The sequence below is a fragment of the Perca fluviatilis genome, chromosome 19 (genome assembly GCF_010015445.1).
Source record: "Perca fluviatilis chromosome 19, GENO_Pfluv_1.0, whole genome shotgun sequence".
Lineage (NCBI taxonomy): Eukaryota > Metazoa > Chordata > Actinopteri > Perciformes > Percidae > Perca > Perca fluviatilis.
The window spans coordinates 822,828-835,212 of NC_053130.1; the positions used below are offsets into that span (position 1 = coordinate 822,828).

General features: G+C 42.1%; 1 protein-coding gene across 1 annotated transcript; it reads left to right on the forward strand.

Moving 5' to 3' along the window:
• Positions 1-7,134: 7,134 nt before the first annotated feature.
• Positions 7,135-11,774, forward strand: LOC120548407 (E3 ubiquitin-protein ligase TRIM39-like). The gene is made up of 4 exons (XM_039784671.1): positions 7,135-7,223; positions 9,477-9,583; positions 9,973-10,616; positions 10,779-11,774. Exons 3-4 carry the CDS (start codon positions 9,990-9,992, stop codon positions 11,364-11,366), a joined length of 1,215 nt encoding a protein of 404 aa, XP_039640605.1. The 5' UTR covers positions 7,135-7,223; positions 9,477-9,583; positions 9,973-9,989; the 3' UTR covers positions 11,367-11,774.
• Positions 11,775-12,385: the final 611 nt, after the last annotated feature.

Sequence of the window (12,385 nt, forward strand, 5' to 3'; positions counted from 1 at the left end):
TACATACATACATATATACATATACATACAAAACTATACATATATACATACATAATACACATACATATATACAAACATATATATATATATAAAAATATATATATATATACACAATATATATATATATATACATTATATATATAGAGATACAGCGATAAAAAAGAGAGAGAGAAGAGAGAGAGAGAGAGAGAGACAGAGAAAGAGAGAGAGAAAGAGAGAAAGAGGAGAGAGACAGAGAGAGAGAGAGAGAAAGGGAGAGAGAAAAAGAGACTTCCGCCAAAGGCTCTACCACGTACATGACTGTTCACCAATCAAACGTAGTTGTGCAGTCCCCTGTCAGCTGGCAACAAAAAAAATAGGGACGCTGATGCGTAAATCAATATCACTTCCCCATCAGTCAGACCAAGATCTGACCATAATTACACTTGTGCTTTCCATAAACTGCCGGAATTAGCCTCTTTATTTCAAGCTACAATCCTGCCAGAAGCGCATCGTGAGAAAATAAAACTATAAAAACATAATCCAAACCGCCAGCATTGGCTCTCTCTCTTGCCCTCTCTCTCTCTGCCCCTCTCTCTCTCTCTCTGCTCTCTCTCGCCTCTCTCTCGTCCTCTCTCTGTCTCTCTCTCTCTCTGCCCCTCTCTCTCTCTCTCTGCCCTCTCTGTCTCTGTCTCGCCTCTGCTCTCTCTCTGTCTCCCCCTCTGTCTCTCTCTCTCCCTGTCTCTCTCTCTGTCTCCAAATCAAATTCAAATTCAAATTCAAAGAGGCTTTATTAGCAGACATATTGACATACAGTATTGCTAAAGCACATAAACAGGGAAACATGTTACACATTAACATCCAGTAGTCCAGTAAGGGATGCAGACAGTAAACAACAGGTTAACATTCATCATGTCAACACAATGGAACAATAAGAACAACACTGATGATATCAGCAACAACATGAACACAAGAATAGTACATGTGTTTGTGTCTGTGTGTGTGTGTCTGTGTCTGTGTCTTTGTGTGTGTGTGTGTCTTTGTGTGTGTGTGTGTCTTTGTGTGTGTGTGTCTTTGTGTGTGTGTGTGTGTTCTTTGTGTGTGTGTGTGTGTCTTGTGTGTGTATATCTGTGTGTATCTGTGTGTGTGGGGGTGGTCACCACTGTTCCTCAGAGTGTGGCAGGTAAAGACATATTCTGCTGCTAGACTGCAGCTCTCTGGCTGTTCTCCCAGCAAGATCGGCATTTTATTGATGTTGGTTATTTGGTCAAATGTCGGGTGTTTGGTGTTTTAATTTGGGGAAATATTGAGTTCTGACCGGTTGCAGCTCTGTGCATTCTGTCAGGAAATGCAGTTCGGTCTCGACTTCGTCTCTCTTACACAGCTGGCAGAAGCCTCCTCTTTGGGCAGCCATGATTAGTTTGTAGGGCCTGTCTCGATAGGGGCTGTGCTCACTGAGTCTGTACTTGGTCAGTGTAGATCTCAGTTTGGTATCAGTCACTGTGGTCAGGTAGTCTGCCACACTGTACTCTCTTTAGGGACAGGTAGCACTGCATTTTGCTTTGTGCTTTGTTTGTGTGTTCCAGTTGGTGATGTAGTTTAGTTTCTGTTGTGTTATAATGTGGTTAACTCTGATTGGTTGGTTCCCAGACTGGTCCTGAGGCAGAACCGGGTCAGGAGGTGACCTGAGCATCAGGACCAGCTGAGTGAGGGGACTCTTCTCTTTGCTCAGCTCTTGGTGTTGCAGGGCTTTCTGCTGGTAGGAGTGGGGGGTCACTGTTTTGTGAGATGTAGCCAATATTTGATTGCACGCTTTTTGAATTTTGATGAATAAAGGGAGTTGGCCTAATTCAGCTCTGCAGGCTATTAGGGGGTTTTCTGTACCTGTGCACCTGTGGATGCTTTTAACAGAACTCTAGATGCAGGGTTTCAACTGGGGTTTTTGTCCCAATGGGCCTTGATTCTGGTAGGAAATAGGACCCCACACCTCACTACCGTAGAGGAGAATTGGTTCTATTACAGATTCAAAAAAGTTTGAGCCAGATTCTAATTGGGATTTTAATGTAGATTTGACTTTTATTGCATAAAATGCCCAGTGTATTTCCTCAGCTCCATTATCGCTGAATTAAAACTTCCAGTGGAACTTATTTTGAAGTCCTAAATAATTGTAATGTGTACAGCGGTCTAATTTATGTGTTCCTAATGTGAAGCTGCATATGTTTCCTTGAGATCTGGATCTTTTCTGAAAGGTCATTATCTTTGTCTTTTGAGTGTTTACTGCCAGGGCCCAGGTCTGGCAGTACTGCTCCAGCAGGTCCAGGTTCTGCTGTAAGCCCTGTTCTGTAGGGGGACAAACAGGACCAGGTCATCTGCATAGAGCAGGAACTTGATCTCAGAGTGGTGTAGAGTGAGACCAGGTGCTGCTGATGTCTCTAGGATGGTGGCCAGCTGGTTTATATAGATGTTGAATAAGTGGGACTCAGACAGCAGCCCTGTCTCACTCCACGCTCTGATAGAAGGATGTTGTTCTTTTGTTGCCAATTTTAATACTGCACTTATTGTTAGTGTACATAGATTTAATGATGACATATGTTTTACCCCCTACACCAGATTCAATAACTTTGTAGAATAGTCCACTGTGCCAAATTGGAGTCGAATGCCTTTTGAAATCTATGAAACATGCATAGATTTTGTTGTTGTTTTGGTGAACATGTTTGTCTATCAGGGTGTGTAGGGTGTAAATATGATCGGAAGTTCTGTGTTTTGGTACAAATCCAATTTGACTTTTACTCAAGACATTGTGTTTTGTAAGGAAGTTTATGAGTCTGGAGTTGATGATGCTACAAAAAGAGCTTTCCCCAGATTACTGTTCACACAGATGCCTCGTAATTATTTGGGTCAGATGTATCTCCAGATTTGTAGATTGGTGTGATGAGACCGTGATTCCAGATGTCAGGGAAGTAACCTACACTCAGGATCAAATTAAAGAGTTTCAGAACGGCCAATAGGAACTGTGGGCTGGTGTATTTCAGCATCCGTCATGATGCCATCGAGCCCGCTGGCTTTTGGGGTTTTAGTGCCCGGAGTTTGTCTCTGAGTTCCTGTTCATTAATGGGGGAGTCCAGAGGATTCTGGTTATCTTTAACAGCCAATTCTAGTTCATTCAGTTTGGTTATTATTTGGTTTTGATTTGGGTCTGGGTTCCTTGGTGATGGCTCATAGAGCCGTTTCAAAATGGCCAACCCATATGTCTCCATTCTGTATCGCCAATTCTACAAGTTTGGATTTTTTAAGATTCTTCCATTTTCCCCCAGAATTGGTTTGTGTTTATGGACTCCCCGATTAATGCCAGTTGTTTGTGTGTGTGTTGAGCTTTTTGATTCTGAGTGTACGCTTTGTAGTGTTTAAGTGTGGCACAGTAAAGAAGGCGTAAGTCTACATTTCCTGGATCTCTGTGTTTTTGGTTAGATAATCTCCTAACATTTTGTCTAATTTCTTTACATTCTTTGTCAAACCAATTATCATCTCTTGGGATTCTTAGGTTTATTTTTGGATAATTTCAATTGTGATTTTTTGCAGTTTGCATGATGATGTGATTGACATGTCTAACTGCATTATTTATGCCTTCTTGACTGTGTACATATGTGATGTCCAGAAAGGTATCTAATAGTGTTTGAATTTCGGGTGAGCTGATTGCTTTCTGGAACTCTTCTTGCGCTGTTTTCGCCCATCTGTATGATCTCCTGATGTTAAACAGCTTACTGGGCTGTGGGGTGGTGTTGTTGGTCACTGACCTTCTGAGAAACACAGTAATTTGGCTGTGGTCAGACAGGGGGGTCAGTGGTTTAACCGTGAATGCACTGTGAGAGAAAGGGTCTAAATCTGTTACCATGTAGTCAACGGTGCTGTTGCCAAGAGGTGAGCAGAAAGTATTTCTACCTAAAGAGTCTCCCTCATAATCTAACCATGGACGATGTACAGACCCAGGCTCGACAGAGCTGCAGTAACTCTCGGCCGTTCTTATTCGCTCAAGGCCACAGTTGGAACGAGGAAGGTTGGTTCTGTTTTGTGGATAGTTGTGTCCGAATATATGACTGTTACCTAGCTCTGTGCTGTAGTCAGGGAGCGCAGCCAGTACGTCGTTCAGGCGTCTCCACAGATTAGCACCCCTTCCCTGGGCCTGGAAGCTGCAGATCTGCTCATGGAGAAGGGGGAAGATGTCTTCATCAGATAATGGGAGTCACTGGGGGAATGTATACAGCACACAGGAATATGTCTGTCGGAGGGTTAGTGATGCCTTGTTTTATTTTAAGCCAAATGTGTGAGTGTTCATATTTTATAGGGTGATGTACTTAGATATTTCATCTTTGTACCAGATAATAATCCCTCCTGAGTCCCTCCCTTTTTTAACAGTCGGAGTTTGACTGATGACAGCAGGATTTGTCTGTAGTTTGGGGGCAGTGAGTGACAGAGCCGGGTCTACACCAGGTCTCTTGGAGGATGATGATGTCTGTGTCTTTGGTGTTGTCTTTGAATTCGGGGGTTTCACTTTTACATCCAAACAATGAAGAGTTAAGGCCCTGAATATTCCACATGGAGACAGTAAATGGCTTCATTGTTAGCAAATACAAATACAAATACAGTTTTAAAAAGAGATAAACCTACAGTAATAAGTAATAAATGAGAGGTAGGGCTGTCCTTGATTAAAGTAGTAATACATTTTCTAAATGGTATCTTCCGTTTAGCTATTTACAGATGAGTTACAGGGTTAGACAAAGGGTTTAGTTTATGTGAGAGACCGAAACAAATTATGAATTATTGTGTTGCCAGAGATGTACTCCTCATTTTTTAAGTAATGACCAATAAGAAAAAGGCTAACTCATTCTGCACTGGAAGCTAAAGAGTAAATAGAAATAAATTAGTTAAAATAAAATATGAAAAATAAAATAAATCTGGTAATAATAGCCTTATAATGTAAGATCTGAATTGAATAGATTAAGATTAAGATAAAAAAAAAAAAAAAAAAAAACAGCCCTAATTAAAAGTGGATAGTAAACTTATAAAACTTGAGACTGTTACAAAAACACTTAAAAATAAGAGTAGTGGTTAATATGACCCCAGAGTCCCACTTAGCTGATCAGCCTGGAGCATATGAGACTGAGGAGGTGTCTGATCTCATCCAGGTCTGCAGGGCTGCCAGCACTGGTTGGTGCGAGTGTCTCAGCGTAGCTCCTCTGTCCCGGGTGTTGGGGGTGGTGTTGGGCTGGGCCAGCAGGGGGGGGTCCAGGGGGAGGCCTGGGGAATAAGGGCAGGGCGGAATGGTCCTGGGGTTAGGTGGCTGCCTTGTCCATAAGAAGGTGCAGGGGTGATGGGGGCTGGCAGGGTGTGTGCTGGGTCTGTGAGGTGGTGCAGGGTGTGGGGGGCTGGGTCTGTGAGGTGGTGCAGGTTGATGGGGGCTGGGTCTGTGAGGTGGTGGAGGGAGATGGGGGAGGGACTTAGTGGAAATGACCTAAAGGCGGTGGATAGTCATAAAGGGAATGGTGAGGGGGGTGGCCCATGAGGGCATTTGCAGAGGGCACATCCACGGGAGATCTCAGTATTACCCGTGGATGGTGTCAGGATGGAAGTCTTTTCGTGGGAGGATGGTGGAGATTATAATTTTTGATGAGGGGAAGGTCTGTGTAGCCTTCTGCGCTACTCTCTTCACAGACTCTGATACCCTCTCCTGCTGTAGTCTCAGGTCATTGGTACCGGTGTGGATGATGATGTGAGTAGGCTGACCCAGGATGGGCTCAGTGAGCAGCTGGAGGGCATTGTCAGTCCTGGGGCATTGGATTTTGGTGACTCTCTCTCTCTCCACACCGAGCTCCGCCTGATCTTCTATAAGAACGGTGACGCCGTTATCAATCGAGTATTGATTGGTCAGTAGGCGGTGCTTTAACACTGAGTATTGATTGGTCAGTAGGCGGTGCTTTAACATTGAGTATTGATTGGTCAGTAGGCGGTGCTTTAACATTGAGTATTGATTGGTCAGTAGGCGGTGCTTTAACATTGAGTATTGATTGGTCAGTAGGCGGTGCTTTAACACTGAGTATTGATTGGTCAGTAGGTGGTGCTTTAACACTGAGTATTGATTGGTCAGTAGGTGGTGCTTTAACATTGAGTATTGATTGGTCAGTAGGCGGTGCTTTAACACCGGTTGATCTCTGATCTCCAACCTGCTCCCGACCAGGTTAGGCGTCCAGCATGAGTTACCACGGCGATTGAATCAAGTGATCCACCTTGGTGATAAAGAAAACCCTGGGTTGAACCTGAAGTTAGCTCGCTAACCCCAAATCTTGCTTCGTAGTCCAGGCCTCTGGCCTCATAATGAAAGCATGGTTACCTTATATTATATATATATATTAGTAAAAGTGCCAAACAGCAGCTCCATTACCTTGTTCTAGTTCTGCCTGCAGAGCCTGGTAAAAAAAAGTAGGTTTGGAAATTTGTGTTACTTGTGCTTATTTTATTTTTTAAGTACTTGAATTTACCTGGATTATTTTAATTTAAGCTATTTTGTAATTAATTAATTTTTATTTATTTTATTGATTGGATGAACTATAATTTGCCTAAAGATGATTATTTTGTATTTTTGTCCGTCTGATTGTGTTAAAAAATAAATCAGACGTTACTCAACAGTTACTCAGTACTTGAGTAGTTTTTTCACCGAGTACTTTTTTACTCTTACTCAAGTAATTATTTGGATGACTACTTTTTACTTTTACTTGAGTCATATTATTCTGAAGTAACAGTACTTTTACTTGAGTACAATTTTTGGTTACTCTACCCACCTCTGGAGACATGACACCGGTGTGTTTGTATGAGCTTCTCTACAGTTAGTCAGTGTGTTTACATGCTGTTTAAAAACCATTCCTGCATGTTTACACCTTAACCGGGCTATGAAAGCTGTTCTATATCTATAATGAAAGAGCTGAAAAACATATAAATGTAGAGTACACTTAAACTGATATATATGTTAAAATGTACAGCTGACCCCGTATGCAGCAGGACATTGCTTAGCTTCTGACTATAGAGAAGTAGCTCATAAAACCACACTTCATAACATCTGAACTGCCCCTTTAAGATAAAACTTATCAGCTGCAGGAGAAAGCTCACATTACATTACGTCATCTGAGACAGACCAGGAAACCAGTCAGTTCCTGTTGAGTTGTCAGTGAGAAGAGACCAGCGACAGACAGACGGTAAGATTGACCTTTTATTACAAAGCTGAGACTTTAACTGAGGGGGGAGAGTTACAGGAAGGAGCTCTAAAGTACTGAAGAATAGTAATACTTCAGACTGTAATCTGCTGCAGACTGAAAAACACTCAGAGTCAAAGTGACAGTAACTGAGGCAACTTCTCAGCTCCACACCTTACATTATGTACTTCGGTAAAGTTAGAAAGACACAATTGATCCATCTTTCCTACCGTAGTAAAAGGTAAACAACGAGCTACAAACTCATTTTCATCAAAACGAGCCGTCCTCCAACCTGGAGAAATAACATTGGTCAAAAAATATTCCCCATAATTATGATTATGCTTATTTTTAAAAAGTGCTGTAGTACAACTAGCAGGAGACAATTTATAATTGAGGTAAGTTTGGAGACACTACTAGGGTTTAATATTTTTCCCGAAAATTAGATGAATCAGATCCCGGGAAATAGACAGCCCATATTCCGGGAATCCCGGGAAATGGCTGTGTTTGTTTTTAGCCCAAGTAATGTATCGATATCATTCAAATATGCGTTCCCAAAATCCCAAACTGACATTTTTTATATTATTTGTATCATTTTTAGGACTAAAGAACACAGTTTATGTCCATCATCAACACAGTTTGCAATGATCAATTCTGCTGCGTGATCAAGTGAGCTGCTAATTATGAAATGCCAGGTGGAATGCCTGTGACTTGTCTTCTGAAAATCTAGGCAACCCTTATTAGGGCCCGAGCACGAAAGTGCAAGGCCCCAACGGTGCCTTGCACTGAAAGTGCGAAGGAACCTATTGTTTTTCATCAGATTATTATTTTTACGAGTCCTTTGTCGCATTTTTGAGGGCGTTAGCATGCACGAAAACTCACAAAAATTTGCACACCTGTCACAACTGGTGAAAATTGCCAAGTTCTGTAGTGCTTGGCTTCAGGTGTTGCCAGGGGGCTCCATAGCGCCCCCTAACGTGCACCTTAATTCTGAAAAAAGTAAGAAGTTAATAAACCAACTTTTGAGGGAACATAGGTCTCATCTTGAACTCCATGGAGCTATTTTTAAAAAAAATTACAAAATTCAAAAATTTCCAAAATCTTGGTTTTCGTGCAAAAATCTTCATTATACGAACACTTGTTTGAGGACTTTAGGATGCACGAAAACTCTCAAAATTTTGCAGCCATGTGCAGAATATTAAACTCTTTCATCTGAATACACATTTAGGTCTGGGAGTGGTATGGTTGCTCTATAGCGCCCCCTAATTGGTTTTAGCACTTGGGCACATTTTTGACGGCCTCAATATATACGAAAACTCACAAAAATTGGCGCCCACATAAAATTGGCGCCCACATAAACACCTGGGGGCTTTGCGAGACTGTACAGCGATTTGGCTCATACCTGTAAGCGGGCTCCATAGCGCCCCCTAATGCGTAGAAGGCCTTAACTTGGACATAGTTGCTCCGATCTTCACCAGATTTAATACCCATATTGCTCTAATCATTGCAGACATATTTCCCATTTACATTCATTAGCTCCGCCCAACCGGAAGGCGGCCATTTTTAATTATGCGTTTTACATTCTTTCGAACTCGTCCTAGGCCGTGACTTCAATCTTCTTGAATCTTTGCAGGAAGTATCTGTTGACCCTCATGACGAAAAGTTATCCAGAGAATTTTGATAGTTGAAAAAATGCGCAAGTTATAGCAACTTACTGTCTAAACAGGAAGTTGCGTTATCTTGACAACAATTATTCCGATTGCCCCGAAACTTGACAAGGATGTTCCTCCTGGCTGGTTTAGCAACTGTGCCAAAGTTGCTCCAATCGGCCATTAGATGGCGCTGTTTTAATTTTTTTTATTTAATCATCAAAATATTGACATATGGGAAGCCTACTTTGTCTAACTACTCCTGGGACGTGAGTCCGATCGGCACGAAAACTTGCATATACACTCGGAGGACCCTCGTGACAAAATGTTATCAAAAGAATATTGATAGCTAAAACAATGCGCAAGTTATGGAGGACCAACTTCCTGTAGGTGGGAGCGGAAACAGGAATGGTTATATCCTGCCAACGGCTATTCCAATGGAAACAAAACTTAAGAAAGTTGTTAGAGGACAGCTCATTTTGTTGAAATTTTGTTTGTAGCTTGTTGTTTACCTTACCTTAGGAAATATGCATCCTTTGTGATTTAATAACATTTTGCTCAGAAGTTATTGATCCCAGAAGTTTGAATCTGTGAATATCTTTCTCATCAGCTGCCTGAGAAAACTCCACAACTTACATTACATCATCTGAACAGACCAGGAAACCAGTTAGTTCCTGTTGAGTTGTCAGTGAGAAGAGACACAGCGACAGACAGACGGTAAGATTGACCTTTTATTACAAATATGTGACTTTAACTGAGGGAGGAGAGTTACAGGAAGGAGCTCTAAAGTACTGAAGAAGAGAAATACTTTAACTGTAAACTGCTGCAGACTGAAAAACACTCAAATACTCAAAGTTAAAGTAACTGAGGCAACTTTCTGCAGCAGGGACGGACACACGGGAGACGTTTACCTTCTGGGCTTTCTGCCAGAAATCTCTTAGGTATAGACAACAACACTACTTAGTTAAGTTTAGGAAAAGATAGTGGTCTGGGTTAAAATAAACCTCTTCTGGCAGACAGCCCTGAAGGAAAACTTGTCCCGTGTGTGAGGGAGAGAAACACAACTGACTTCCTGTTTTAACGTCTGCTGTTTCTGCTGTTTTCAGCTGCTCTCAGAGACAAAATGGCTTCCATGTCAGTGGAGGATTTCTGCTGTTCGGTCTGTCTTTATGTCTTTAGAGATCCTGTTGTTCTGTCATGTGGCCACAGCTTCTGTAAAGACTGTCTGAAGACCTGGTGGAGAGAGAAACAGGCACAGGAGTGTCCAGTTTGTAGGAAAAGATCAGAAAGGCCAGAACCACCTCGTAACCTGGCGTTAAAGAAGCTGTGTGAGAGTTTCTTACAGCAGAGAGATGAGAGAGCTTCAGAGGCTCTCTGCAGGCTCAAACTCTTCTGTCTGGACCATCAGCAGCCAGTGTGTCTCGTCTGCAAAGATTCAGAAACACACTGCAACCACATAATCAGACCCATCGATGAAGCTGCACAACAACACAAGATGGAACTCCAAGAAACTCTGGAGCCCTTAAAGAAGAAGATAAAGGTTTTTGAAGAAGTTAAAGATGAGTGTGATCAAACAGCAAAACACCTGAAGGTCCAGGCCCGACGCACAGAGACGCAGATTAAGGATCAGTTTAAGAAGCTTCGCCAGTTTCTAGAAGAGGAAGAGGAGGCCAGGATGGCTGCACTGAGGGAGGAAGAGGAGCAGAAGAGTCAGAGGATGAAGGAGAAGATGGAGGCTCTGAGCAGAGAGATAGCAGCTCTTTCAGACACAGTCAGAGCCACAGAGGAGCAGCTGAGAGCTGAAGACATCTCATTCCTGATCAACTACAAGGCTGCAGTGGAAAGAGTCCAGCAGAGCCCCCTGCTGGATGATCCACAGCTGCTCTCAGGAGCTCTGATAGACGAGGCCAAACACCTGGGCAACCTGAGCTTCAACATCTGGAACAAGATGAAGGACATGGTCTCCTACACTCCTCTGATTCTGGACCCAAACACTGCTGGTCCAAGACTCATCCTGTCTGAAGATCTGACCAGTGTGAGAAGAGGAGAGAGACAGACGCTTCCTGATAATCCAGAGAGGATTGATTTTTCCCCCTCTGTCCTGGGCTCTGAGGGCTTTAACTCAGGGACTCACAGCTGGGATATCGAGGTTGGAGACAGTACATTCTGGCTCCTTGGTGTGTTAGCAGAGTCTGTCCAGAGGAAGGGACGCATATGGTCTGGATCATGGACAATATATTTCTGTGGAGGTAAATACAGAACATGGTCACCACCAGATCCAGACACTGTTCTCCCATTTGAGACGCAGCTCCAGAGGATCAGAGTGACTCTGGACTGGAACAGAGGAAAGCTGTCGTTCTCTGATCTTGATACTAAGACACACATACACACCTTCACACACACTTTCACTGAGAAGATGTTTCCATGGATTCTCACTGAGGGTTTGAGTAATCTGAAGATATCACCACTGAAGGTCTGTGTAACAAAACAACAGGTCTGATAGAGTCTGAAATATTGAATGAACTGAATGATAAAATAAATTCAAACTTTATATCGGCAGCAGCAAACAGTAACAGGAGTCAGCAGATTAAATATGAAATAATATAAACAGAATAATGGTTGTTAATATAAAGGGTAGTAAACTGATTGCAGCGGTAAAGGAGAGACGGCTCAATGAAACACAACAAAAGGTTTAAAAAATCTAAAATATATGTGTTTATAAAGGTAAATATGGATGTTTAGATGAAACATTATTGTTGTTCTGATCTGTAAAAGGTGTAATATACAAAACTGAGCTTTTTCCCAAGTTTCAGTTTTTTTTCAATGTTTTTGTCGCCTTTTACAAGTTTTATTTCCCAAACATTTCTCCAATGTTTTTATTGCTTTTTTAAAATCCATGCAGACATGTCCCCCAGATAGTTGGAGAGCTCAACCCCCCCAAATTTTGAACTCAAAGTTATCCCTTTGTGTTCTGTCTCCATTTACATTGTTCTGATTGTTTTAGTGTTTAATGTCTGTGTGTAGTTTGAGTTAAGTCATTATTTTGAGATACTGAGCAGATTATGAAAAGGGACTTAACTTACCTCTTTTGTTTTTCTTTATGTTTTATGCCATTATAACCATTATAACTGTGTTAAACTGCTCTAAATATATTTAGGAGCTCTTCCTGCTTCTGGTCCTGGTTGTGATGTTAATTTGAGATGAAGACTTGCAGATAGAGAGAAGAATGAGCTCACAGTGAGTCATAATGTGACAGGAAAGGGCTTGGTGTAAGCAGGGTTAAAAGTTAATGTGATCTATCTTTTCCTAAATCTAACTGTCCCGTTCTTGTGCCATATGTCAGTTAAACGTCTGCCGCAACCCAGAGCGTCAAAAAGTGACGCCAAGAGTCCCAACCAATCGCGTCACATACAAGGATAATGGAGACTTTTAGCGTTAATAACAAACGCCAAAGATACCTGACCAAGTGTCGCTTGCTGACGCGTTGGGAGTGAGAATGTGTTGGTTTAATGTCTGCGT